The sequence below is a fragment of the Electrophorus electricus genome, chromosome 12 (assembly GCF_041902795.1).
Source record: "Electrophorus electricus isolate QZ-2024a chromosome 12, ASM4190279v1, whole genome shotgun sequence".
NCBI classification, from domain to species: domain Eukaryota; kingdom Metazoa; phylum Chordata; class Actinopteri; order Gymnotiformes; family Gymnotidae; genus Electrophorus; species Electrophorus electricus.
The window spans coordinates 28,686,620-28,713,016 of NC_137508.1; the positions used below are offsets into that span (position 1 = coordinate 28,686,620).

Sequence of the window (26,397 nt, forward strand, 5' to 3'; positions counted from 1 at the left end):
AGTGACTGTTACCAGACTGCAGTACCATGAAATGGCTGCTTGTGTAGTAGGTCCCATATAAGGAATAACATCTGGAGTCAATAAACGCATCAGCTGGAGCTGGAATGTGCAAATGAACCACACAGCTGATGTTGGGTATTAGGATGGACTACTGTCCTGCATCAAGCATCAGGACAAAACACACGAGTTAACGTCCTTAACATGGGTGTGTGCTTTACATGACATTACAGTAACATTCTAGAAGAGGGAGAGAAGACCTCAGTATATTTCTAGTGTAGTGATGATCTGAACACCAAATGACCGATCTGGGAACACAAAACAAGGGCAAGTTAAACAGTTGGATCATCTCAAAGGGACATCACATGAATCAACATGAAAATTGACCTCTTCAGCTCATGAACTGAGTTGTATAACTTTTAAACAGTAAATAACTCCACAGTCCAACGCTGACTGAAGTACAGCCCTCAATTAACCATGTTAGGAAGGAATACAGAAAAAAAAAAAGCAAAAACTGCAAAACTTTGGAACATCCCTTCAGAAGATAAAACATACACGTGATAGTGTCAGAAAACTTTATTTTGAGGCTACAGTTGAAAAAGCACTTTTGCTAAGTCTTAGACTTCCTCCCATCTGCTCAGTGTCATGGTGCTGAGGTCACACAGCCCGTTCATGCTGAGGCAGTTTTAAGAGCTACACAAAGCGAGGTTGCGGGCAGGGTCACTCTGCATGTGTACCCAGCACACACTCATCACATCAGCACTGCCTCCATCAGCAGATGAAGTGTGATCATAACTAATGTCCAGAGAGAGTTGAGTGACTTACTGGGCCAAACAAGACTTTAAAAAAAATCGTGAAGAGAAGAAACTTGAAATTCTTCCCGCGGTGGTCCGTAAAGCACAATCGCTAGGTTACAAGTTAAATGATAATGATAAGCTGTATGGTTCCTGCTCAGATCGTAACAAAACAGACATCTGGGTCCCACATGTGCCTAAATGCCACCTTTATCCAAAACCTGCAAAACATTGTTAACCACAAGTCACGTGTGAACATTAGTTACCGGGGCTGACGGTACTCGGTCGTAGGAAATAGCAGATGACGCTTGTCCTCTCAGCGCATGTTACCTGCATTGGCAGTCTGGCTAAGTGATGGCAGCGTAATCTGTGCTGGGAGGGTTTTTGGGGTCGCTGGACAGCACGCTGGCTACATCATCTGCGTCGCCCTTCCATGGTGTGGAGCACATGTCTGCACAAGGAGTGGGCGTGTGGCCCATGCCCTGATAGAGGCCTGGGGGAGACGTGGGCAAGTCATCGGGGGTGGGGTCCTGGGCGTCACCTGACAGCAAGCCGGTGTTCTCGTCCTGCTCCGCCTCCCCCCTGACATAGGCCTTCCTGGGCCGGCCCATAACCGTTCTCCCTGAGAGAGCGACGATACTGTCAGAATCACAAAATCTAACTAAAGCACATTAGTTCAGGAGAAAGTCCGTTTAGGCAAACGGTGTGTGACTGATCTCAGAGCTGCTGCACACGGATGCGGACTCACCGACATTGCGTACTTGCTCGGAGATGTCAGCCCGGATGTCGGAGACGTCCCACATGGCCAGAAAAGAGTCGAAGCAGGAGCCTTCCTCTGCCTGCTGGATGTAAGGCTTGTAGGTGAAGGTGAAGTGGTGGGCAATGGCTGCCAGGAACATCTCCACACAGATGATGAAGTCCTGCAAGAGCACGCGTCCCCATGGGGAAGATTACAGACCGGAACGCACATCCCCCCCGGGAAAGATTACACACCGGAACGCACATCCCCCCCCCGGGAAAGATTACACACCGGAACGCACATCCCCCCCCCCCCCACCCGGGAAAGATTACACACCGGAACGCACATCCCCCCCCCCCGGGAAAGATTACACACCGGAACGCACATCCCCCCCCCCGGGAAAGATTACACACCGGAACGCACACCCCCCCCCCCCCCCCCCCGGGAAAGATTACACACCGGAACGCAAATCCCCCCCCCCCGGGAAAGATTACAGACCGGAACGCACATCCCCCCCCCCCCGGGAAAGATTACAGACCGGAACGCACATCCCCCCCCCCCCCCGGGAAAGATTACACACCGGAACGCACATCCCCCCCCCCCCCCCGGGAAAGATTACACACCGGAACGCACATCCCCCCCCCCCCCCCCCCGGGAAAGATTACACACCGGAACGCACATCCCCCCCCCCCCCCCCCCCCCCCGGGAAAGATTACACACCGGAACGCACATCCCTCTGGAGAAGATTACAGATTGTGCCTGCACTGCTGTTACGCACTGGCCCACTGAAAGACTCAGACACAGCAGAGAAAGTCACACACCTGCAGACCAGTAGCTACTGCCTCTACACTGTCCCAGTCCCAGGTGTGAGAGTCTGAAATCACTCCAACCTTCACCAACAGGGCGATGAACACAGCCTGCCTGTGGGATGGTAGAAAACTGGACTCACCAGCTTACACCAGTCACGCTGTCTACACACGTATGCTCAGACTGAGAGGTGAGTGATATCAGCAGTGTACGTGGCAGTCCAGTGAGGAATGAGAGGCGTGTGATATATCAGGAGTGTACGTGGTGGTCCAGGACACTACAGAGGTTTTCCAGGTTTGAGGAGCATAATCACTTTGTCTTACCAAAAGGACACAAACACCACGAGTTTGACACAGAGGAACTTCCCCACAGGTTTGATGGGACTCAGCTCTTCCCTCAACGCCTTGTAGAACAACACCAGGCAGTACATGGCAAACTGAGGAGAAGAAACGTGAAGTGTACAACCACACACACACACAAACACACATGTGGTACTTAAACTACAGGCAGACTACAACCACACGCTGACCAGTGTGTTATTAGCTAGTTACTGTTAGAGCAGTTAAAGATCAGCTTTGCAAAACTTTCATGGTCACTGCATAGATCTCTGGAAAGTTACTGGACAGCTACACGATATGACTGCTGGAGAGCACAAGGTTGTAGATGAATGTGGTCTCAGGTCCAGACGTCTTTAAGGTTTGTGCAGACATGGATCTGGTTTCGCTGTTTCCTGTTACCATTAGTAAACCTAGATTATGTTCATCCTTCATTAAGAAGGTAAATACTGGAACTAAAGCACCATCACAAAGAGAAGGACGAATAGGAAAGAAACGCTCGTTAAAACAACCTTCTGACTTTAGTCTGATTGTGTTCTCAACACTGACTTTCTGTTCTCACATGAGGATGTGTATTAATACCACAAAGCACTTCTGTAAGCAAGTCTGGACAAGGGCCACATCCTCCAAGTGTAAAATGCAAGTCAGTTTTGGTGAACATGAGTGTGTTTATATAACACCTCTTTCTGAATGTCTGTTACTGCTAAACGGCGGCTTGCTCGCAGATCACAGAACAGAAGGAGTGAAGACTGGCGCTAACCAGCTGGGAGAGATTGTTCACGATCACCAGGTACGTCCAGGCGTTTCCGGAGCTGAAGTTTCCTTCATCGTACACCCCACTAAGCTGACAAATTCTGATGGCACAAAAAAATCATGGACAAGATACATTATTGCCAGCAGGGCTGTAAACGGCACCAAATGAAGTATGACTGTGTTTGAAGGCACTTGGGTTTGCTGTAAAAATAAAACCTGAAAGGTTCTAGTGAAACATCAGAAACTGGTAAGTGAAGGTGAGACTCACAGGGCAATGACAGTGGTGACAGGCCTCACTACGGTATACTGCAGAACGCCCAACTTACACCTCAGTAAGAGCACCCTACAAGCAGAAAGAACACACACGTACTCTGACATTAACTACAGCAGTACAGGAGCTACGGATGTGCTCACAAAGTGATCACGAGTTTTAGTGGTGAAGTCCAGCTGAGCGTGTGAATGAGAATCAGGTTTCTGTAGATGCGTGCTGCACGGATCCAGCGAGGAACACAACGGCAGACACAGACAGTTGCTGTTCCAGAGCTACGCTGGGATCCACTCCAGAACTACTCTGCTTGGTCAGGTACAGACACACACACTGAGTGTGACCATTACACATGGAGCTACTGCGCCAACAGCAGTCCAAACATTCCCCGCTGATGGAGAAACACACAGCCAGGCTGATCCTGGATCTCTCCCCCTGCTCCTACGCGTCACTCTGCTGTAGGCGTCTCAGTTCTACAACCACCGTACCAGTGATCTGAGGATGAGTGCAGCTTGAGTAATGTCCCACACTGGTGGAGCTCAGAAATACAAGTTGGACAACAGAACTAAAATCCTACTTAACATATTAAATCCTGATTATCTACTGGACTGGTCGCTGGTGGCTGTTTCCGTGGTGATGAGGCCTAGTCTTGGTCTTCAAGATGATGTCAATGTAGATTCAGTTTAGTTTGGACTTCAGACTAATAAAGGTCTTGAAAGGTCAGAGCTTATGATTCTGAAGGAGTATTAACGTTCATGTCCCTGTGGGTGAGGTGAGATGTGGAGTGAGACGGGAGAGAGGGTAAGAATGGGAGTGAAACTGAGTGTACGGAGGGTGAGACAAGAAGTGGGACGGGGAGTGAGGCGGGGGTGATGTGGTTGCTCACTCTCCCATGGGCCACGGTGGACAGCAGCAGAGGGGAGGCAGGTGTGTCTGCTGCTCCTGGACCTCCAGCATGAGCACCAGACTGGGGTACTGCTTCCCCAGGTAGTTCAGCAGAAATATCATGAAGTTGTAGATGACGTAGGCCTCGTAGCACTCGCGACACGTGTCCACGTAGATGGCGATGCTGGGATACTTCAGCGCGATCCACTGCAAGCCAGACACAGGAAGATGCAGAGCCACAGTTACCAGTGCCCAAACACCACCGGGCAGTTTTACATGCTTCGTTTAGTAGTAACGAAGAACAAAGAGAAATAACAACAAAAAAGCATGTGTACTGACAGACAGGAAGACTGAAAGAGCCTCGATCCAGGAGGTCTGACTGAAGGCGGTGTTAACTGGAGTCATGTGACTAGCGACCTTAGGGGTCTGTGCCGTAAACAACAGCGCCGACATGCAAGCAAGAACTTAAAGGAAACCCAGCTTACTAGTGAACTGGAACGTCATAATGCTGCTCTACAGCATCTCAGATCATACAGTGATACTCACACTATCCAAACTATATATAGGAACCATCCATAATATCCTACAAGAGGGAGACGGAGAGGTGAGGTGAGTAGCAGATCTTCAACAGCAGAGCAAATCAAACCTGTCAAAGGGGAGGTGTCGCGCAGCCTCCTACCTGATGATGGGTTTCTGGAGCTCGGGCTGCGTGTAGTGTACGAGGTGCTGGAGAATGCCCCACAGAGATATGGGGACGGTCATGAACACGAAGATGCCTGCGATGAACCACGCCTTGTTGTGCGTGCCGACCTGTGGAGCCAAGGCGCGTTAGTGTTGCGCGTGCCCAGCGGCCTGCAGGGCGCGCGCAGCAGAAGGACTGACCTCTGACTTCTGCAGCTCCCACACGCAGAGCGGAAGGACTACGAGCAGCAGCAGGATGTACAGCAGCACCACGAGCGGCCGGATCCACCGCCGCCACGTGCCGCACGTGCAGGGCATCCTCTGCTCAGTTCTTCACGACGCAGGAAAGCGCGCGCCCAGCGGCATTAAAATACCTGTCGAAACAATGTTGCGCAATGCTGTTCCTAAACGTCAAAGTTAAAGAGTCAAAGTTAAAGTAGCAAAGCTGCGCGCGCGCTGATTCACTGTAAACAGACGTGTGCCGCCTCACGTGGCCGGTTCGGTACGCCAGAGCTCCGTTACCCAGTAACCGGTTTAACGCTCATTTCTGCCCTTCAGTGTGTGCCTGCGATCACGTGTACCGACAATCCAAAATCACCACCGTACGCGCGCAATTAGAACTTCACTGAGCGCATCGACCTTTAGCCGCAGACAACTTTGTCCAGCACTCACGAACTTCCTGTTATTCACGTCAACACGCCAAACACCTTCGAGCACCCCGAAGGACGTGGCGCGCCACCTACTGGCCTGGAGGAGACGGAGAGCGCACCTGTGTAGGAGACGCGGAGCAGAGTGACGCTTACAGCTCCAATAATAACTAACTAACAGCCCCAGAATTACACACAGCTCAGACAGGGGCTATGCGGAACACTGGGCAAGAATAAAAATCACTAACAGTTACAGCAAATCGCCATAAGATGACAGTGTTGTCTTACAAATAGGCTCAGCGGGCGTTGGCGATTAATTTCAGCGCATTCTCTTTCCTTAGACGTTTTAGGAATAAAACTGTTATCGTGCTGTATTAAATTACTGCCTTTCGATCTTATAGAGCCCTGTCCAAAATAATGCTGTGCAAATAACACGAAGAAGGAAAAATAACAAGTTCTTCAAAAGTTCAAACTGACATTCGACATCAAGTAGCCTAAATTATTTTTCAGCAACAGCCGTGTCAGATATTTTATACACAATTTACAGGAAGATTTTGCAAAACCCCAGTGCTGTTTAAAATACTGGAGACACAATAATTCTTGTTGAGTGCTTACATGTTCTACACAGAACTGGGAATTAAACAAACGCCTCTATCTGAGATTTCCAAAGCGTCAGATCAGGAAAATGGCCCATTTCCCAGTGTTCTGTTTCATTACAAAATGTACATCAACTGATCATTAAGATATACTCACCATGAATTCTAATCCTTAAGATATATTAAGTAAGTTAAGCAAAATCATATCTATCTATCTATCTATCTATCTATCTATCTATCTATCTATCTATCTATCTATCTATCTATCTATCTATCTATCTATCACCAAATTAAGATTTTTTTAAAGTCATAAACTTCTGAATGAATCTATTTAATAGTTTTCAGTTGTTCGCACAGATTACTCACTTTTTAACAAATCCCCATCTATATTTGAATGAATCCTATAAAAGCGGAAAGCTGATGAAGCCATCATTATTATTATTAGTCCTGATAATAGGCAACACTTTCCTTCCTATTCCAGCAGAAACCGACAGGCTGAAGCAGGTGACGGTTTTCAGCGAAGAGCACAGATCACCTTTCAGAGATGTTCTAAACGCTACTTAATCATGTCTTCATACGCATCTTGTAGTTCTGAAGTACGCGTGTGTTTTCCGTGCTATGTAAAGATGACCAGTGTTTATGCAAAATCCTTTCTGTGCATATTTCAGTGTTTATTTTAAGATCACTGGGGTGTTAGCTGATGGGTTGTGTCAGGTGTGTTTTTAGCAGGTAAACCGCTAATAATTGCAACACATGGTTAATCCAGAACCGGGATTATGAATTACCCCCATTGTGCCCCTCAATCGGTGTCCTGTACACACGTGCTGGGACTCGTTAGACAGAATACTTTATATTAACATGCAGCAATGCAGCTGTACAGTTTAAGGCCGCAGCGTTACATCTGATCCTGAACTTTAACCATATTACACCACCTGACATCGTTTTTGATTCTGTTTGTTTCAGTTGCCGCTCGGCGCTTTGGCAGCAGTTCTGACTACAACTCAGTTCCGCTAAAGAATATGAACGCAAACCAACCCGAACGAGCCCCGGCCAGAGGCTCGGTTCACGTGCAGAGAGGCTCGCGGCTGCGGTCGCCATGTCTTTCGACGCGCTGTCGGGTTCGCGCGCCTCATTTCTGGATGCAAAGAAGCAGAACTTTCTCTTTGTGTCCCCGCGCCGTTATCACACTGCCCCAAGTCTCACAAATCACTGGTTGTGCTGGGACAGATTGTTCATGAATATTGATTCTATATTTTTGGCTTTTATAAATTAGACATGGCTCTTGCCGCAGTCATGCGTGCGCCTCGCTGGATGGCTGCAAGCAATCGTTCTGAAAAATGGCACGCGAGACACTGCCGTGTTAGGGCAGGGACAGACAGACAGACACTCATACAAACAGACAGACACTCATACAGACAGACAGCAGCTCTGTCCGAGAACACCAGAGACGCGTAAACAGCACGTGCCTTGTGACGTCCCTACCTTAATATGGGCAGTGGTAGCTCAGTGCTGAAGGTACTTAACTAATCAGAGGGTTGCTGGTTCAAGCCTTGCCACTGTTGGGCCCCTGAGTAAGACCCTTAACGTTCAATTACTCAAGTTGTAATTGTAAGTCGCATTGGATGAAAGCGTCAGCTAAATGTAATCTCTCGTGAGGCCTATGGGGCAGTCTGTATTTTAAGACCACGTGAAAATAAGATTACTGATAATATACATTTATTACTGATAAAATAGGCGTAGGCTATTACTCCTATCTGTACTGGTACTAGTACAAACGAAGACACGGAGCAAATTAGCGATTTATAACGGGAACAGGTCTTAGTGGTTCCCTTAGTGGATCTGTACATAACGGATTTAAACCGGTTGCCTTTAAACGGCGAATTGTTTTAACTTTTAAAACGTCTTAACTGTTGGCAGTTGGGGCTGCAATAAATGTACGGTGTTAAATCTCATTTTACGACATGCATGTATTCAAAATTATTATAGAAGGTTTTCAAGACACATTTGGTACGTCACGAAAAGAAATAAAAGAAAAGCATAGAAAAATGACTAAAAATAAGTGATAAAGCAGCACTAGAGGGTGAGGCCTTATTCTTTCATCCCCAACATACTTATGATATTTTTCATGATTATTTTTGGCTGACTCTGTCTCCCTCTGCTACAGACATTCGCCCGCATATCTCATACTGTGGTGTTGTGCATATGTACTCATGTAGTTCCACTGTATACAGTCTATATGGATAAATGTCACTTGACTCCTGCCAGATGACAGGAAGAACTGGGAAGCAAAGCCCATGCGTGTCCCCTTTCTGTGTGGAAAGTGGCCGGACCAGGTTGGAACATAATGGCTTTGCTTTGGACTGACGCGGTGTGAAGGACTTTGGTCCTTAGTGCTGCAGTTGGCTCCTCTCTGGAAATCATAAACATTCCCACAGAATTCCTCAGCGCAAAATCCATCGTCCCTTTTCCCAAAAGTCTTTTCATTTCTCTTCGGAGTTATTTCAAAAGGCTGCAAGTGAAAATATTTCCAGAAACTGACGTGAAGTCTATCGAGAATTGCAGTGGTACTTCTAAATGTCACTCCGTGGCGAGCCTGACAAAGACAGGACTTCAAACTGACAAAATGAAGAAATATTATGTGATTAAGTTCATGTTTTTCTTGGCTTGTTTTATAAAATTTAAACAGAAAATAATAATTCTGATTTGATTTGTAGCAGTTAGCATTTATAGTTCTAATCCTGAAGTTTCTGTTGTAAACTGACCCATCACTCACAGACAATGGTGATACATGTTTCTGTACAAAACAAAGCCAGAATGTATTATGGATGGTACAAATGGATTTATATTACATAATATTAATATTACATAGGCTTTTTACACTTTAAAAAATCTATCACACGATTGACATCCACATTTTTGCCAGGCCACAAACAGGCAAAATGTTGTCATGTTCACTTTTGCCCAGATTTACAGGCTTTCTTTAAGACACCTCTGCTGTCTGAGGAGGTGGAAGGACCCAGACTTCACCACCGTTTCAGAGCCATCCATGGCTGGAGCTTCTTTGAGAAGAAGTGAGCTCACGACGGCCCTCACTCACAATCCCAGCACCTCGGCTTTTCCTGGGGAGCATCTGAATGTTGTCTCCACAGTGGGATCAACAGCTTCAAGTGTTGACATTAAAAAGACAGCTTATCAGTAAGAGTGATCTACTGACACCTGGAACCTCAGTACTGCCATGCTGCAAAAACAGCACTGACAGTGTATTGCATATAATGTGTAAGGGAGCAGGAATAATACTAATATAATAATAATACTAATATAATAATAATACTAATATAATAATAATAATACTAATACTAATATTACTACTACTACTACCACTAATAATAATACTAATACTAATATTACTACTACTACTACTACTACTACTACTACTACTACTAATAATAATAATAATACTAATACTAATATTACTACTACTACTAATAATATAATAATAATACTAATATTACTACTACTACTACCACTAATAATAATACTAATACTAATATTACTACTACTACTACTACTACTAATACTAATATAATAATAATAATAATATTACTACTACTACTACTACTACTACTACTACTAATAATAATACTAATACTAATATTACTACTACTACTACTACTACTACTAATAATAATAATACTAATACTAACACTAATATTACTACTACTACTACTGCCACTACTACTACTACTACTAATAATAATAATACTAATACTAATATTACTACTACCACTACTACTACTAATAATACTAATACTAATATTACTACTACTACTACTACTACTATTACTACTACTAATACTAATATAATAATAATAATACTAATACTAATATTACTACTACTACTACAACTAATAATAATACTAATAATACTACTACTACTACTACTGCTACTACTACTACTAATAATAATAATATTACTACTACTATTAATACTACTACTACTACTAATATAATAATAATAATACTAATATTATTACTAATACTACAACTGATAATACTAATACTAATACTAATATTACTACTACTACTAATAATACTAATACTAATACTAATATTACTACTACTACTACTACTACTACTACTATCAATACTACTACTACTACTACTACTACTACTACTACTACTAATATAATAATAATACTAATACTAATATTACTACTACTAATAATAATACTAATACTAATATTACTACTACTACTACTACTACTATTAATAATAATAATAATAATAATACTAATATAATAATAATAATAATAATAATAATAATAATAATATTGCTACTACTACTACTACTAATAATAATATTACTAATACTAATATTACTACTACTACTACTACTACTAATAATAATACTAATATTACTACTACTACTACTACTATTAATAATAATAATAATAATAATAATATAATACTACTACTACTACTACTAATGCTACTACTACTACTACTACTAATACTACTACTACTACTACTAATATAATAATAATAATAATACTAATATTACTACTACTACTACTACTACTACTACTAATAATAATAATACTAATATTACTACTACTACTGCTACTACTACTACTACTACTACTACTATTATTAATACTACTACTACTACTACTACTACTACTACTAATATACTAATAATACTAATACTAATATTACTACTACTACTACTACTACTACTAATAATAATAATAATAATAATACTAATACTAATATTACTACTACTACTACTACTACTACTATTAATACCACTACTACTACTACTACTACTACTAATATAATACTAATACTAATACTAATATTACTACTACTACTACTATTAATACCACTACTACTACTACTACTACTACTACTAATATAATACTAATACTAATACTAATATTACTACTACTACTACTACTACTACTACTACTATTAATACTACTACTACTACTACTAATACTAATATAATAATAATATTAATACTAATATTACTACTACTACTACTACTACTACTACTACTACTACTACTACTACTACTAATAATAATAATAATAATAATAATAATAATACTAATAATAATAATAGCCTTAGGTTTAACCAATTGTTTTTTTTAAAGTGCTGGCAGTTCCTCACTGATACAAAAATGACAACACCAAAGATGATGATTTATAGAATTATGAATTAATATATTTTCATAACAAACCTTTCACCTTCTATGTGCTCTCTGTAAATCATTCAGTTTTGAACAAATGGGACAAAATGAAGGTGCTGAAGGCATGTGTTGCCTTTTCCTGAAATGTCTTTGGGTTGCTTGAGTTATCACAGTTCCTGCAAACCAAGAAGGTTGCATCTGCTTCTAAGTTTCCTAACAAGCAACATAAAGTAATACAGCATGAATACATACAAGAAAAAGAATACATGTAATACATGATTTCATAACACATTTTCATATTAAGGTTGTCATGTATACACATTAATAATACTGAAGAGTTCACAACGTTACATGTAAAGGGGCTGGGTTAGTCTGTGTAGAAGACCTCTCTTTCCCAAGCCCTCGTGAACTTAGAGCTCTTTTTTTTTAGAAATGTCCTCTTCACTACCAAGTGTTTGTTGCAGTTGGACAGCTTCCTAAGAACCAAGTCTAAAATTTGAACAAGGTCAGAGGTCATTAACCTCTGAATTACTAACTGAATCTGAGACTGAGAAAATCCAGCTGTGGGCTTTTTGAAAGCTTTAGCTGTTACACACAAACCTGTTACACACAAATTTGTTACACACATCTATTACACACAAATCTGTTACACACACCTGTTACACACACACACCTGTTACACACATCTGTTACACACACACCTGTTACATATGCAGCTTCAGATGGGATTCGAGGTCCAACAGCACCTCTTTGTTTCGGTTTTGTGTTTAAAGACTTTTCAAACACTTATGTGTTTATACAGACTTTTAAAAACATTTTATGATAAGTCTAGCAGTATAAGAAATGTGTTATATAGGCACAGTTCAGAGGTGCTTAAGTACAGCACAGTACAGCGTTCAAATCCACAGAGGCTGAAACACCGTCATGAGTGTGCAGTGAGATGAAAAAGGAATATTCAGTCAACTTTCACTGTTCATCACTTACGTGTTAAAAAAGACCTGGGATTTAAGGTTTAATTACAGGGGTAATATGGGTCATATATTAGAATACACTGGTCATGTTTGGACTAGAGGAATAAAATGAAACAAAACCAAAACCAATCAAAAAAAAAAAAAACTTCCATGGAATTTGTGGCAGGGAGAACTGGACAAGAGTTCTGGAAGAATAAGATGTGAACAGGTGGACAAACAAACAAACAAACAAACAAACAAACAAACAAACACACACAGAAACAAACCCTGAACCCTGTAGGGGCTCATTCAAGTGGCACGTCATCCACGTCATTCACATCAAAATTCAAGAACTCTCTGAGTAGAAAAAGCCATTTCATAGCACTGAAAGAAAAGGGTTTTACTTCTTTGAAAAGTCCAGCTTACAAAGAGATTAACATCATATCTGAACAGTTGGAGTCGAAGCAGGTAAAACCTTCCCCAGATGCCACGTGCATGACATCCAACAGACACCACACACTGAGCAGCAATGGGAAAGAACGTGAGGGTATGGGTCCATATTAGCTCACACACACACACACACACACACACACACACACACACACACACACACACACACACACACACACACACACGTGCACAATACGCACAAGTACACACACAAATACACATGTGCACACACACTGTAGTTCACTGATTGGGACTCATTTATAGCTGTAGTTCAGCTGCATCCTGTTAACCCCTTCTACCCCTACCCTCTCTCTCATGGTAAAGCATCACTCCGGAAGGTTCTGAGAACAGTTGCTAGGGGACCATGACTATATATATATCAGTCCCATTGTCTAGTTTGTGGCTATATTTTAAAAGCAGCGTCTCTCTTACTGTGCACACAGAACAGCAACACTTTCCCCCACTCTCATGACTCTCATCAAATCAACAAAGCTCCTTGACCATGAACTGCAGGAGTTCCTCTAGGCCACAGGTGGCGCTGTTCAGTAGAGATCACCTGCCAATAAGTTATTGTCTTTTCGTAAGCTGCGGTCAGTATGGATGTTGTTGGGCTCTTGTGTCTTGAACTGGATGCTTGTGCCATTTACTGGACTGGTGCTGGTCGGCTGGTTGTTGGAGCGGTGCCAGCAACACAGGCAAGACTAAACAAACCACAAATACAGAGACACAAACATGATGGAATGTTTCATATATAAAGTTAAAATGAATATTATTATCCATGTTCACAGGGGGGAAGCATTTTAAATGTTTAACTCCATTGCAAATGACTGTGCAATGTAGCATATCATACCACCTCCCCTTTAAGATTAGGAAAATTCAGTAACATTCAGCTTGCTTTTCTGAGTCTAAAAACAGGTCAGTGAGTACTTTGTTCCCTGCAGTGATCTCTGCTCACTCTTATATCTACATGTGTCTGAATGGCATGCTTGGGTTGAACATCAGACAAGCTTTATCTCTCGGAGCTCCTCTGGAAAAATGCAAAAGTCATGTGACCCACTCTCCTGTCTCCATAACACTTCCATAAATCAAGTATTTCCCGTAAGAATGTTCTCAAACAGCTTTCTGATAGTGAAGGTCCTCTGGGCAGGGGTAATGCTCAGCATGTGTTAGATTAGAGCTAGCCAGTTAGCAGAGGGCCAAAGTGTGTAACTTACCTTAAAGCAATTGTTGAACTTCTTGCTAACAAAGTAGAGGATGATGGGATTGATACAGGAGTTGACACTGGCCAGGTTAATGCCAACATAGTCCAGCACCAACAGGAAACTGAAAAGGATTTACTAGTTCACCACGTATCTCCATATTGGCTATATATGGCTATATTGCCACTATTATTCTTTTGAAAATGTTACTGTTATTACCCAGGGTTACTGTTACTGTTATTACCCAGGGTTACGTGAACTAATCTTCACTTACTTGTACAGGTCACAGCGTCTGTCGTCATGGGGATCTTCCATCGTCTCCTTCAGAATTCTTCCCAGGTGCAAAGGGAACCAGCACAAGGCGAAGATCAGCACCATGCAGAAGACCGCTCTGGCCACCTCTCTTCTCTGCAGGACAGAAACACACCGGCTGGGATGTCATGGCGGGAAACAGAAGCCCGTGGCTGACGTAAAATGTGGGCAAGGGTTCATGTCTGTGTGTTAGCTGCATCCCCCGGCGTGCCAGACCAGAGCTCAGGTTTGGCTACCCTGATGTGTCCAAATGCTTGTTTGTATGTGAACTCTGCACTCAGATGTCAGATTTGCTGTTCTCACGCAATGTTGTAATTAAGAAAAATGGCACAACATGCCTGCAAAAGAATCTTTCATTTCTTGCTACACAAATGGTTCATTTAACCACAACATTTAAAGCAATCACAGCCTCTTTTCTTATTAGCTTCCTTGGCACTCTTGTGCACTGCTTTTAAGTTTTATTTTCCTTTGGCACGGAACCTAGTGCAGATATTGCCCTGTTTTTGGCATTTCTAAGGCAATTTCCTTATGTGTAAAGAATTATCCAAACTATGGCCAGATATGTACCTCAATGATCTGTGAGCAATGCAGGACAGAGCCATTGTGAAACAGATCTTACCCAGGTGTAGAGAGGTGTGGTTTATCTGTTTGGTATGTAAGGTCCAGGTGTAGAGAGGTGTGGTTTATCTGTTTGGTATGTAAGGTCCAGGTGTAGAGAGGTGTGGTTTACCTGTTTGGTATGTAAGGTCCAGGTGTAGAGAGGTGTGGTTTATCTGTTTAGTATGTAAGGTCCAGGTGTAGAGAGGTGCGGTTTACCTGTTTGGTATGTAAGGTCCAGGTGTAGAGAGGTGTGGTTTACCTGTTTGAGGTGGTCACTTAAGGCAATCCTCAGGCTTCCTTTTCTATGGTTGAGCATCTCCGAGGTCATGAGTGTATAAAAAAAAGCTGTGCAGGCCAGTGGTGCGCAGAAGTAAAGACCAAAAAGCCACCAGACTTTTGCCTTAATGTAAAACTGGAGAGAGACATGATGGATTTCAGTCCATAGGTAGTCTAAATTCTCAGCAGAGATGTTTCAAAGAAATAAAGGCTGTTCTTATTTTCATACACTGTCAAAAAACTTATAACTGTATGTACAGCAATTTCTACCACTAACCAAAACATCATACAATGTGGGAACAATTATATTACACACCTAGTGTACCATCCACTTGCTATAAGATTAATACAGGCCCCTTTATACAACTGACTTTGCAGATTGCCCCTAGAAAGATTTGAATTCTGATTAAGAGATAAAAGAATCTGAACTTGTGCCAGTCCATGACTTGACTGCTCATGATGAAGACAACGATTGTTTCCATACTACCATAATCCTTCCATAAAGTGCCCAGGGCCCCTAACTCAAGCAGATGGAGATGATCAGGTTTGGATTTGGATGAGTGGAAAGATATACATCCAAACACGAGCGGCTGGTCTGTAAGGGCTCTGAGCTTTCTGGTGGAGTTTGAGTGGGAGTACAGCTTCGCTGTCTCTTCTCCACAGATGGCTGTGCTTTGGGCACATAGCTGGTTGTAATTGTACGTGTTCTGTTCTCTGTTAGCTGATCCACGCTTGGGAACACAGAGCACTAGCTACAGATGATCCCTGCAGCTTTGTCTCCTTGACTTCCTTTACTGTTGAGGAAAATTGTTTTTCTCTTTGTTTAACTTTTGTAGGTTTATTGAGAATCTCATATAACAAGCCCTGTTCAATTCAGCCAAGTGTAGTTAACTGTAAACCTCTAGTAGATATTAGAAAAAATACATACAGTATATACAGAATTTGAGGCAACTGGCTATTGGGAGACACTGGACAGAATTCCACTGTATCCAGAGTGTAGAGAAAGCACTGTGTGCTGGTTAGGCAGTGAAGGACTACCTGCATGAAGGCAGACTCTGGCTTCATCATACAGGTGAGGTCCGTGATGTTGTAGTATCTGAAGGGCGTGATGTCAAACACCACAGCCTCTGGTACTGCCAAGATGATTGACAGCACCCAGATACCAACGATCTCGATGGCGGTGACCAAGGGAATACCCACCCCTTGCACACGACTCCATGAGACTACAGCCCTGTACCTTTATGAAGCAACAAAGCAGTCTGTCAGAACACAGTCTTACTGCCCTAACACACTCATCAGCAGTGGACAAACTGTTCCTTATATTTGAGTGAAACTCAAGATGGCCTTGATGGAGCATTAAAGTAGAGTTGTTACATGTAAATGTTCACAGAGTTAGGCACACATGTATATGCTTTCATAGGCATTAAAGTAAAAGTGCTATCAACCATCATGGTTATAATGCAATAGTAGAAAACTCGAATGTCAGAAGAAATGTTAGAACTTGGTAAATCAATCTGATGTCAGTTAACGTTGTCAGTTAACATGCAGCTGTTTCAATTCCATTAGGGATATCTGTGTGGTTGCAGACATGCATTAAAAAGGATTTCAGAACAGACACTGGAAATTCCCTGACATTCCAACAGACACTGGGAAATGAATGATTCCTTTTTGTACTGGAGCATTATTTCCCTTTATGGAATTTTAATCAAATTAATCAATTATGCTCGGTGATGCTCTACTGTGTTATTGAATAATATTTAATTACCATGGAAGCAATGAGCTCTATTCTATGATAATTACAGACTGCTCACGCTCTTCTTTCTTTCCCTCCATTTGTACTCCAAAGTAAAGCAGGATGACAGACACTGCAGGTATGGTGCAAATATGCTGGAGGTGCAAATATGCTGGAGTCAAGAATCAAATGTTTTATTTTAAATGTCATAGAATGAAAGAAACAATTGAAATCCTACAGTACAGTGACATGAGCTCAGTCCTTCAGCACAGTGTTGGGCTATATGTACTTCCTAAACCTCAGAACCTTAGAACCCCAGCACAGTGTTGGGCTATATGTACCTCCTAAACCTCAGAACCTTAGAATCCCTGCACAGTGTTGGGATATATGTGCCTCCTAAACCTCAGAACTTCAGAACCCCAGCACAGTGTTGGGCTACACAATCCTGCTGAAACTGAGAACCTCAGAACCACAGTACATTGTTGGGCTACACGTACCTCCTAAACCTCAGAACCTTAGAACCCCAGCACAGTGTTGGGCTATATGTACCTCCTAAACCTCAGAACCCCAGCACAGTGTTGGGCTATATGTACCTCCTAAACCTCAGAACCTCAGAACCCCAGCACAGTGTTGGGCTACATGATCCTGCTGAACCTCAGAACCCCAGCACAGTGTTGGGCTATATGTATCTCCTAAACCTCAGAACCTCAGAACCACAGCACATTGTTGGGCTATATGTACCTCCTAAACCTCAGAACCTTAGAACCCCAGCACAGTGTTGGGCTATATGTACCTCCTAAACCTCAGAACCTCAGAACCTCAGCACAGTGTTGGGCTACATGATCCTGCTGAACCTCAGAACCACAGCACATTGTTGGGCTACACGTACCACCTAAACCTCAGAACCTCAGACCACCTTCCAGAGTGGCCCTAGCTTAGGTTAGAACTACAAAGTCCCTTCCTTTTCAGTAGCTTCTTTCTTTCTTGTCTGTTTTTTTTACTGACAGCAGCAATGTCTGACTGAATAAATGTGGAAAAGGTTAATCAAAGTCTAATGAACATTTTGCATATCAATATTACAGTGATGCTTACAAACTCATACTAATTACTTGGATCACGCTGTGAAAGGTTAGTGTAGAGGTCTGCTTGTTTTTCCTCTTTGCAAACCCATATTCTTGTCTGTTTCATTAATAAATTATTGAGTAGTTTTATGTATGAATATATAAGTTTTCATGATGCATTTTAATATTTCTGTTTAACAATGGGGAATTATTACTTTCCCAAGTGGTATTACCAGTCAGACTCAGAGAGAAAGAGCAGTCAGACTCAGAGAGAAAGAGCAGTCAGACTCAGAGAGAAAGAGCAGTCAGACTCAGGATATAAAGAGAGGTCAGACATAGTCATCTTAAATATTTTACAAGTTCTCTTGGTACTTTGCAAACAGACATTCTCAAATCCATAGCAGCAGGTCTGCTCCATGTAGTTAATATCTCACTCATATCAGGCAAATTCCCAAAACTAGGGTTATAATTATTCCCAAAATCACTCAAACAGCTTCCATTAAGACACTCTGGAAAAAAGAAAAGTCTGTTTCTATATATAATTCTACACCTGTCTCAGCTCAGTTGTATATAACCAAAGAACCATTTTTTTTCCTGATTGTAAAGGGCCATCTTGACAAATTCCAATCAGATTTCTGACTCTGCCATAGTAATGAAACTACCCTAATAATGGTACAATCAGTGGTATTGAGTCCCCAGGGATCAGTTGTGGGTCCATTTTAATTCACAAGCTCCTTTTAGGCCAAATTCTACAACACAACAAAACTGTTACGCAAATGATACACAGAAATACTTGGCTTTCTCACTGGATGACTGCAGCCCAGTTGGCACACTCTGTCTGCATTTGGAGCACATTAATCACTGGATGAGACAAAGTTTTCTACAGTTAAATAAAGACAAAGCAGAAGTTATTTTATATATTGAGCAACAGAGAGGAAGTCCTTAACCTCAGTGCACATCTTGAATATATAACTAAAAACCTAGTGAGAAGTCAGAGTTTTAATAGACTCAGATCTCACTTTTACTAGCCACAGCAAATCAATCACCAACACAGCTTCCTAATAATGTTGCTCAGACAAACAGAAAAGCAGCAATCAGACATTGACTAGTCAGGGACATGAATGAGACATGAACTGCTTGACACTTTTCATTGCTGGTTGCAGACTCATGTTATGCAGCCGTGTTCTCGTGGATGTAATCCAGGCCTGAGAGGTTACGTCATGTGTCTGAATCGCTGAATCAGCTCATTGTGCTCAGCCTGTCTACAGTCAGATAAAATATGTCTTATCTGAATATTACTCAAAATATTACTCATTTCAAAAATGACCTAGTCCTGCTTTTGGCTGTCCTGCATTTTTAATGTTATTTGTATGCAAATTTTATGTTAATTGAGGTTAACAACTCGGGGGGGGGGGGGGGGGGGGGGGGTTGGTGGTCTGGACCTGGAATTGCTTGGTCAGTAAATTTATCAGATTTGAATTTCTTAGATAAAACTGGACTTATATTTTGTCCAGATTATTGCAAGAACTGATGCACTATTAAGTTTCAACTTTGGAATTTCAAGAGCAATTACAATAAAAAAAAGCCTATCCAGGGAATGTTTAAGTGTGTGAAACAAACTTCTTTAGCCATGTATCTAAACCCACTGCTGAAGGATATGATCACTGATGATGTTTGTCATTTGTGCAGGGAGGCAAAGGAAACCAAGGAGGAACATTCCAGCTGGAATTAAGAACTTCCTGGGCCACTCTGATTGGGCCTCTCTGATTAGGCCACTCTGATTGGGCCTCTCTGATTGGGCCACTCTGATTGGCCCACATCCTGTCCTGTTCCCTCACCCTGGACTTCACACTGTGTGAGTAGTGTTCATTCATCTGTCCATGGGAACTGCTCTGGAAGACACACCACAGCAACTCAGCAGCCTGGAGCCCCTGAAAAATGTTCCTTCTCACTTCAGGAAATAAATGTGTATTTGCTGTTGAATGAGTCACACAGGAAGTAAGTCAAAACATAAAGTAAATTAGTTTGATTTTACATTATCCAAGTGTCTATTGTCTCTCTGTTTAACACTCCTAGCTCAGGTCAGGGAGGGATACGTCATGAAGGTTATGGTAATTGATGCGTGACGGCAGCAGTTCAGAGGACATGTGGCCTGCCGTTCCACACTGAGAGCACACAGGTGGAGAACGGTGATGCTTACCTGTCGATGCTGAGAGCACACAGGTTGAGGATGGTGATGCCAACAGATGCTTTCTGGATGAAGGGCACCATTTTACAGAGGACACGACCAAAGGGGTAATCAACCAGAGGCCACCTCCTCACCAGGAGCTGTAAGGGTCAAAGTTAATAAACAGAGGAAATGACTAAAGGTATATTATTGTATTAGTATATATAGTAAACAATTATATATCATATACAAAAATTAATCATATAATCATACATGTCCTACTATCTGTCCTTCACCTCACTCTGTCCACCACCTCACTGTCTGTCCTTCATCTCACTGTCTGTCTACCACCTCACTGTCTGTCCACCACCTCACTGTCTGTCCACCACCTCACTGTCTATCCACCATCTCACTGTCTGTCCTTCATCTCACTGTCTATCCACAACCTCACTGTCTGTCCTTCATCTCACTGTCTATCCACAACCTCACTGTCTGTCCTTCATCTCACTGTCTGTCCTTCATCTCACTGTCTGTCCTTCACCTCACTGTCTGTCCACCACCTCACTGTCTGTCCACCATCTCACTGATCTCACTGATGTTGCTTAGTTTATCTCTTAAGCACATTGAATTTGAAATCAAACAAATCTTATGAAATGAAAGTGAGGAATATCAGTGTTGGGGCTTCACTGTGATAATCACAGCCCTTTCTATAGCACACAGCAGTAAGTTATTGGACAGCTGTTCAGTTGTTTCTTGCGCTATTGTCAGGTACAGTAGATGAGAGATAACTAAAGGGCTAGACTTAATTTTAGATGTGTAAATGGTATTTGGAGGATGGAGGATAAGAATAAATCAGTCAGAAACAGCAGCCAAAACATTAGTAGTATCAGATTAACCAAATCATTCATTATTAAGAAACAAGAATAGACGTGAATGATCAACAGAAACCTAGAGTTATAGAGAAAAGGGAAGGAGATCAGAATCTACCCTAATGGTAAGGGGATTAGTGACTACCCTAAAGGTAAGGGGCACAGAGACTACCCTAATGGTAAGGGGATTAGTGACTACCCTAAAGGTAAGGGGATCAGAGACTACCATAATGGTAAGGGGCACAGAGACTACCCTAATGGTAAGGGGATTAGTGACTACCCTAAAGGTAAGGGGATCAGAGACTACTATAATGGTAAGGGGCACAGAGACTACCCTAATGGTAAGGGGATTAGTGACTAACCTAATGGTAAGGGGCACAAAACTACCCTAATGGTAAGGGGCACAGAGACTACCCTAAAGGTAAGGGGATTAGTGACTAACCTAATGGTAAGGGGCACAGAGACTACCCTAATGGTAAGGGGCACAGAGACTACCCTAATGGTAAGGGGATTAGTGACTAACCTAATGGTAAGGGGCACAAAACTACCCTAATGGTAAGGGGCACAGAGACTACCCTAAAGGTAAGGGGATTAGTGACTAACCTAATGGTAAGGGGCACAAAACTACCCTAATGGTAAGGGGCACAGAGACTACCCTAATGGTAAGGGGATTAGTGACTACCCTAAAGGTAAGGGGATCAGAGACTACCATAATGGTAAGGGGCACAGAGACTACCCTAATGGTAAGGGGATTAGTGACTAACCTAATGGTAAGGGGCACAAAACTACCCTAATGGTAAGGGGACTAGTGACTACCCTAAAGGTAAGGGGATCAGAGACTACCATAATGGTAAAGGGATTAATGAATACCCTAATGGTAAGGGGATTAGTCACTAACCTAATAGTAAAGACATAAGAGACTACCATAATGGTAAGGAGATCAGAGACTACCCTAATGGTAAGGGGATTAGTGACACCTAATGAATACAAAGCCAAGTTTGGTTTTATAGACAGATGAAATGAAGGTGAACCTGTACTAGAGGGACTCAGGAAATGAAGACTATGTGGAAGGGGGAGGGAGGTGAAGGAACTGGTCTCCACGGTTACACATGACCCCCCCCCCCCCCCCCCAGTTTATTAGAACCATTTGCTTTGTCCCTGCATGGTCTGGACACTTTCTGAACACATAACTTATGCATGCATTTTACTATAAGTGTGTTATAATGACATGTCCTTCATAATTTGTCAATCAGTTTCTACTCCACTATTAATGGTTATTGATCATTAGTGTTCAGTTTCTGATTGCTGCTGATCGGATATTTCTCAACAATGCAGTGTTTTGCTTCATTGAATGTGTCAGGCACAGTATTGCCGGAGGTTTACAAGTCAAGGTCACTGCTGGACTTCTAGACAGTGATTGGGATATCTATGGTGGATGAGTGTCCTACCTTATAGACAGTGATAGGAATATCTATGGTGGGTGAGTGTCCTACCTTATAGACAGTGATAGGAATATCTATGGTGGGTGAGTGTCCTACCTTATAGACGGTGATAGGAATATCTATGGTGGATGAGTGTCCTACCTTATAGATGGTGATAGGAATATCTATGGTGGGTGAGTGTCCTACCTTATAGACGGTGATAGGAATATCTATGGTGGATGAGTGTCCTACCTTATAGATGGTGATAGGAATATCTATGGTGGGTGAGTGTCCTACCTTATAGACGGTGATGGGGATATCTATGATGATGTAGATCAGGTCCCCCAGAGCCAGGCTGGCGATCAGAGCATTAGGTCCATTCCTCATGCACTTGTGCTGGTAGATAATCCACAGCAGGGTAGCGTTGCCCACAATACCAACCACGAACACCAAGCAGGCAATGACTGTGTTGATGACCTTGAATGTTTCATTGATAGAGAGGGGCACCGGACAAGGCTTAACAGGTTTGCTAGCAGGAAGTCTTGTGGCGTTGGCTGTCAGAACCTGGCTGGACGCGGGCCACAGGCCATGATCAGGGGTAATACAGGGCTGCAGGGAACTGGAATGCTCCTCTGTGTGGTTTGTCTGAGTCATTCCACCAGCGGCCATGACAGCCGTTAACAGCAACATGTGTAAGGTTGTAGGATGCATTGTTGAACACATTCCACTTTCCGACTTGCAGATACGGTGATAAGAGTCCAATTACACACGTCTGGACTGAAGGGCGAGAGAACAAACAGACTTACATCAGATACACTTAATTTAGAGCAAATTTCATCTTGAGCTTTTATCTTCACTTTTTGTCATTGTTACTTTCCCTCGACAGAACAATACACAAATGCTAGTTCTGGTACACAGGCCTCAGAATGTAACTGGAATCAAAGAGAATTGCTTAAAAGTACAGCAACAGATCTGGGAAACTTCCTCACAACTTCAAAAGGGATTTAGTGAAGGAGGACAGATGGAGTGTGCCAGCATGTGTTAGTGACGCGCTGCAGGATGGTGTCTTTCCCATCAGCACTGGCATGGCGAGAAGCGTGTTTGTCAGGGGGTTTCTTCCCTTGTTTAGTGTTCTGGTTTTTGCCCCTGGTACACAGCACTGGGGGTGTGGCTTACTCAGCTTTCAGTCTCTGTCCTCTTCTAACTCCAGGTTCAGTCTGGCAGCTTCCCAGACAAACAAATGACCACAACATGAAAGAGGCAAATGTTGTGCAACAGTGGGCTTTGTGTGGATCAGGGAAAGCATTTGTCTAGAGACTACATATAAATGACAATCGCAAGGAACATCAGTGACAGATAACACTCAAGAACACAAGGTTTAACAATAACACAAACAACATCTTCTATCAATGTCAATGGGCAAAGTTTTATTTTTTTTAGATATTTAATGCAACAATGAAGGACGCGGAGGAGACAGTGGACACGGAGGACGCGGAGGAGACGGAGGAGACGGTGGACGCGGAGGACACGGAGGAGACGGAGGAGACGGTGGACGCGGAGGACGCGGAGGAGACGGAGGAGACGGAGGACGCGGAGGAGACGGAGGACGCGGAGGACGCGGAGGACACGGAGGAGACGGAGGAGACGGTGGACGCGGAGGACGCGGAGGAGACGGAGGACGCGGAGGAGACGGAGGACGCGGAGGACGCGGAGGAGATGGAGGAGACGGAGGACGCGGAGGACGCGGAGGACGCGGAGGAGACGGTGGACGCGGAGGAGGCGGAGGACGCGGAGGACGCGGAGGACGTGGAGGACGTGGAGGAGACGGTGGACACGTGCTTCTATTTCACTGCTTTTGTCAAGTCACAATAAACTATAAGCAATTGGCTTAAATAAAGCAACTAGTGAACCCAGTTGGAGCCTAGAAAAGTCTTCATTTAGTGTCTCCTGATAGTTGAGTAAAAACAGTAAAATATTCACAAAGTTAATCAGTTTCCATCTCCTTCAAAATACTTTTAAAGTTCTTTTCATGACCATAACAACAGTTAAGCTTCTGAGATGTGTTTCCTGTTCAAAGTCTCTGCCGCCACCTGGTACACAAAGAAGTATTTAGCAGACAGCCCTCCGAGTCGCATCGCAGTTTAGCATGGCTGTAACACTACAGGGATCTCTGACAGTCCCTAAACCGCTCCACTCATCCATTATAAATGGTTCCTGATTTTCACCTACCGCTCCTTAAACGTCTGCCTTCCCTCCGATCCCGTCACTCAGCCAGCGAGTCAGGCGAAGTTTGGAAGCGCCCCACCAGACATCTGTGGGACTTCACATAAGTAATTAACCAACTATCAAAGTACAGGAGGGTCCCATTTGGGCTTGCACAACACAGTGAGGCTGTTGGGAGGTGCGACGGGGAGGTCTGTCTCCAGCTTTTCCTGTGGAGCGTTGGTATGTAAGTGTGAGAGAGTCTGAGCAAGCAGTTTGACTGGGTGGGATTGCGGATCTCCTCCTCCAGCAGCTGGGGAGGGCACCCCACAGGAAACAGCACGGGCTACCACTATTGAGGATCACTGGAGAGCTGCAGTGTGTACAGGGTAGGAGGGGCTGGCCCTCGTCGGACTGCTCCTCTCTCCTCCCTCCTCAACTCTCCCTCCCCCCCACGCCCCTCTCCTCTCTTGTGCTGTGTTACTGGGTGGTCAACTCAACATCCTGTGCCCTCCTGCATTATTTGAACGAGGGGTCCACATATGTAGTGAATTCCCGCCTGTGCACACAACCCTTTTTAGAAACCTCTAGGAGCGATTAGGAAGGGTATTTCTGAACAGGCTAAAACTGCACCTTTTGCAGCAGGACTAAGTGACTGTAGGTCAGTGCGATGCACAGACCCAGAAAGCTCAGTGCCTTTGTGATCACATCAGTGCCCATTACACAAGCTTTGCATTAACCCCCATTATCAATAGCACAGATAAGTGCAGGAAGTTGACTATTAGTGCAAACTCTCGGCTTTGCTCGGGAGCTGAGTGAGTTCACTTTATCACCGGCTACTCCTACAGCAGAGACGGCCTCCCCTTTATATATACAGGGATGTTCCATTAACTCTTAACTATTCATAAAAGAATAATAAACCACTGCACAAGCCACTTTACATTACGTCGTTATTACCATGCGGGAAAGAACTTTATTTTATTTGGTCATGTCCTGGATTGTAAACAGGGGCCTGTGCTCTCAGCAGGGTCTCTCGCAGCACCACAAAACAATTAGTGAAAATCAAAACTAAATTATGCCCCATCCAAAACAGACACAGCTCGGCCAGCCACAGACTCCTGCTAACGCAGGTCTTGACACATGGAGCTCTTGGAAACATTTCTGATTTTTCTTGGTTTCTATGGTGAGCATGTGTTGCTAAGCTTGAGGGAGGCAATTTTTCACCGAGCCCCTTAGCAATCATGTCATTGATCTAACAGTGCCGTCTAATAATATAATAATAATATAATGGAAATAATAATATAATAATAATAATATAATGGAAATAAGTTGCAAAAGTACTATTTTCTCCAGTCTCTGGGATTTTTAGAGATTTTCACAGTTCTGCTTAAAACCTTTTCACTGATTTCATCTTAAAAATCACAACTTTCATGCACAGATAAGTTTGTGCTGACAGAATACACTGACC

The 26,397-nt window shown here is 43.0% G+C and overlaps 2 protein-coding genes across 4 annotated transcripts; both read right to left on the reverse strand.

Annotated features, from left to right (window-relative positions):
- Positions 1-558: 558 nt before the first annotated feature.
- tmem184c (transmembrane protein 184C) lies at positions 559-5,950 on the reverse strand. 2 transcript variants are annotated; one of them, XM_027030229.3, is made up of 10 exons: positions 5,458-5,950; positions 5,255-5,385; positions 5,122-5,158; positions 4,577-4,782; positions 3,694-3,768; positions 3,433-3,526; positions 2,661-2,773; positions 2,352-2,451; positions 1,540-1,711; positions 559-1,413 (listed from the first exon to the last, which is right to left on the reverse strand). In XM_027030229.3, the coding sequence occupies exons 1-10, from the start codon at positions 5,572-5,574 to the stop codon at positions 1,139-1,141; spliced, it is 1,320 nt and encodes a 439-aa protein (XP_026886030.1). In that variant the 5' UTR covers positions 5,575-5,950; the 3' UTR covers positions 559-1,138. The 2 variants fall into 2 exon arrangements, with proteins under 2 accessions (XP_026886030.1, XP_026886031.1); XM_027030230.3 differs by lacking the exons at positions 5,122-5,158; positions 5,255-5,385 and having other exon boundaries at positions 5,458-5,949.
- Positions 5,951-11,703: 5,753 nt separating this feature from the next.
- On the reverse strand, positions 11,704-25,799 carry ednraa (endothelin receptor type Aa). 2 transcript variants are annotated; one of them, XM_027030232.3, is made up of 9 exons: positions 24,957-25,799; positions 23,904-23,951; positions 23,025-23,504; positions 20,471-20,598; positions 16,516-16,714; positions 15,461-15,613; positions 14,564-14,697; positions 14,305-14,413; positions 11,704-13,791 (listed from the first exon to the last, which is right to left on the reverse strand). In XM_027030232.3, the coding sequence occupies exons 3-9, from the start codon at positions 23,448-23,450 to the stop codon at positions 13,633-13,635; spliced, it is 1,308 nt and encodes a 435-aa protein (XP_026886033.2). In that variant the 5' UTR covers positions 23,451-23,504; positions 23,904-23,951; positions 24,957-25,799; the 3' UTR covers positions 11,704-13,632. The 2 variants fall into 2 exon arrangements, with proteins under 2 accessions (XP_026886033.2, XP_026886032.2); XM_027030231.3 differs by lacking the exon at positions 23,904-23,951 and having other exon boundaries at positions 24,957-25,795.
- Positions 25,800-26,397: the final 598 nt, after the last annotated feature.